Source organism: Camellia sinensis, chromosome 9, assembly GCF_055761805.1.
Source record: "Camellia sinensis isolate YWXY chromosome 9, ASM5576180v1, whole genome shotgun sequence".
Taxonomy (NCBI): Eukaryota; Viridiplantae; Streptophyta; class Magnoliopsida; order Ericales; family Theaceae; genus Camellia; species Camellia sinensis.
The window spans coordinates 47,859,772-47,862,259 of record NC_138969.1 but is presented as its reverse complement, the minus strand read 5'-3'; the positions used below and the strand labels follow the sequence as shown (position 1 = coordinate 47,862,259).

Here is a 2,488-nt window from a genome sequence, read left to right as displayed (position 1 = left end):
GGGGGGCCATGGTTGTAACAACCACAAAACTAACAAAAGAACTTGCGACATATAGGCATTCAGAAGCGTGCATCGAAAACGTAATTCCCTGTCTTAAACGTAGCGCCACAAAATATTAAACCGTAAACATCCCATTCATTTCCCAAAAACGAAGCACAACCATGCTTCCGGTCCGTCAACCCATGCACTTACCTAAAACTTGTCACTGCCCGTAGCTAGCAAGAAGAAAAAAAAAAAGAAGACATAATGCAAAACATGCACACACCACCATCCTGTTTTAGTACATAACAAACAGTACCATAAGTCTAAGTTTTAAAAAGGAAGAAAAAGACATGCATCTTCAACACTCGTAAGACCGTAGCATCACATCCGCCTACCCCCAAACAGGTTTGCAAATGGCCCCGACGCAGTACACTGGAGCTGCTTCTGTGTAAGCCAGCCAATGATGTGGTCGTCATCAGGCTGGCACATCATGACCTCTCGGTAATCAGCGTTATCCATAAGTGTGGAGGCGAAGTGGAGTAACGGTGTACCAATCAGGGACGGAATACTGATCAGTTTATGCATGCACTCGGAAATAGTGTACAGTGCTTCGTTGCCTGTCAGGTGCCTGACCGTGACCTGCTGATTCTTCGAACGGACCACATCTGTCATTCTGTTCATGCTCTCCGCAATAACAGACGCACCACTTGTTGCCTTCTTCGACTTTGAAACACTTGTTGATGGCGTCTTTCTCCGTTTTGCCTTTTCAATCGACACATGCTCCAGTGAAGAATCAGAATCCACGTCCTGTACTCCTGTGGGTATCGGATCAGCGAATGGCTGGGCTCCCAAACTACGCACTGAATCAGATGAGTCCGTAGCAGCTTCAGGAATGTTCTCTCCCGGGGTCCAATGGTGCTTCCCAGTAGCTGCTGCCCCCATGAAAACCGTCTCCAGCAAGTCACGGTGTTCCAACGTTTTCTTCCTGAACTTCGCACACACCTTGTTGATCTGCAGACATGTACATGTGTAAAAGAGGTTGACGTTATATTTCATATTCATAAATTTTATTGAAGTTGAATTAAGAAGTAAAAAATGTACCGGTAAATGAGAAATATAAAACTTGTTTCTACATGTACTTACTGATTCCATCTTGTCCCACCACTCGTCAGGTGCCTGAAACAAACCGGTGTCATAGTCAAAGCCTATCCCGGACACTCCCTTGCTTGAATCCATCAACTTCGTCCACGCTTGCCACTCTTTCTTCAAGCTCATGTACTTATTCTTCAACTGTTTAAGTCCATGTTTTTTTCCTGTTTTTCTCTGAAATTTCCTTGACAACGACTTGTACCCTGCCTGGCTGAGGACTAAGAATGGCTGATTTCCTTTACTAATCTCATTTGCAATCAACTGGAGGAAAACTCGGACTGACTTACTGTCCCATGAGGCCTTGTGGCTTAGCTGAGTTTGTGTCTCTTCAAGACTGGTTGACTTGTCACTGACAACGCCTTTGCTTTTCGAGTGGTTACGAGGCGAAGTACGTGTGGAAGCCATTACTAATGTACGGTTACAAAAGATATAAATCACAAATTTGGTTGTTATATACACACGCACAACAGATGACACATTAAAAACAACAAACGCAGATATATGATGCTGAAGATGAAATTTGCATATACCCATTGAAAACATTTTTTACGTACGTACACAGGTTCCATGGGAGTTAGTAGTGGACAAAAACATGATAGTTAGTATTACGGCTCCCATATGCGACAACATAATACCATCGTACTACAAACATACTAACTACATACTAACAACATATTGAAGACATACTAATGTCTTTGTACATACTAAGAACATGGTAACGGTGCTTACATACGGCACAACAAAATAACAACGACAATGCAGAGCACATACACAATGGTCTTAAGCACACGCAAGGATTGTTGAATGTCTATGACATCAGCCCGCAATTGCATGGCAATTTCATCTCCGGCTGACGCATAGCCTTGGTTCTCATGGCTTCGTTCTTCACACCAACCAATCCAACTGACACAAGGCTGATGAGTGAAAAGTATGCAACTATTAGTTTCATGGGTTGTTAATGTTCATTAAGTTATGACCGGTAAAGATTGGGTCACTCACCACAGGGCGGGGACATACAAAGTAGGAACGCCCTGGATTCTTGGTGGACCTGGAAATCCTAACAATACACGGGCCATATCCACAGGCACACATTCGTCCTGGCCATGTACTGGAAGTTGCAGTAGAGGTGAACGACGCCATGCTACGATTTAATATAAAGTAAATTGACATGAATGAACATGAACACGATTGCGTACTCAAATTAATAAATCTATATTGTAATATATTTTGATAATGTTTTTTATGATAGGCAGCAAAATGGATTGGTGAGAATATATTTGTACAACATTTGTTATGATAGGCAGCAAAATGGATTGGTGAGAATATATTTGTACTATATTTACGTTTGTGAATGTAT

At 42.2% G+C, this 2,488-nt stretch overlaps 1 protein-coding gene across 1 annotated transcript; it reads right to left on the bottom strand.

Annotated features, from left to right (window-relative positions):
- Window positions 1–363: 363 nt before the first annotated feature.
- LOC114284749 (L10-interacting MYB domain-containing protein-like) lies at window positions 364–1,536 on the bottom strand. Its single transcript, XM_082888971.1, has 2 exons — window positions 1,126–1,536; window positions 364–993 (listed from the first exon to the last, which is right to left on the bottom strand). The coding sequence occupies exons 1-2, from the start codon at window positions 1,534–1,536 to the stop codon at window positions 364–366; spliced, it is 1,041 nt and encodes a 346-aa protein (XP_082745097.1).
- Window positions 1,537–2,488: the final 952 nt, after the last annotated feature.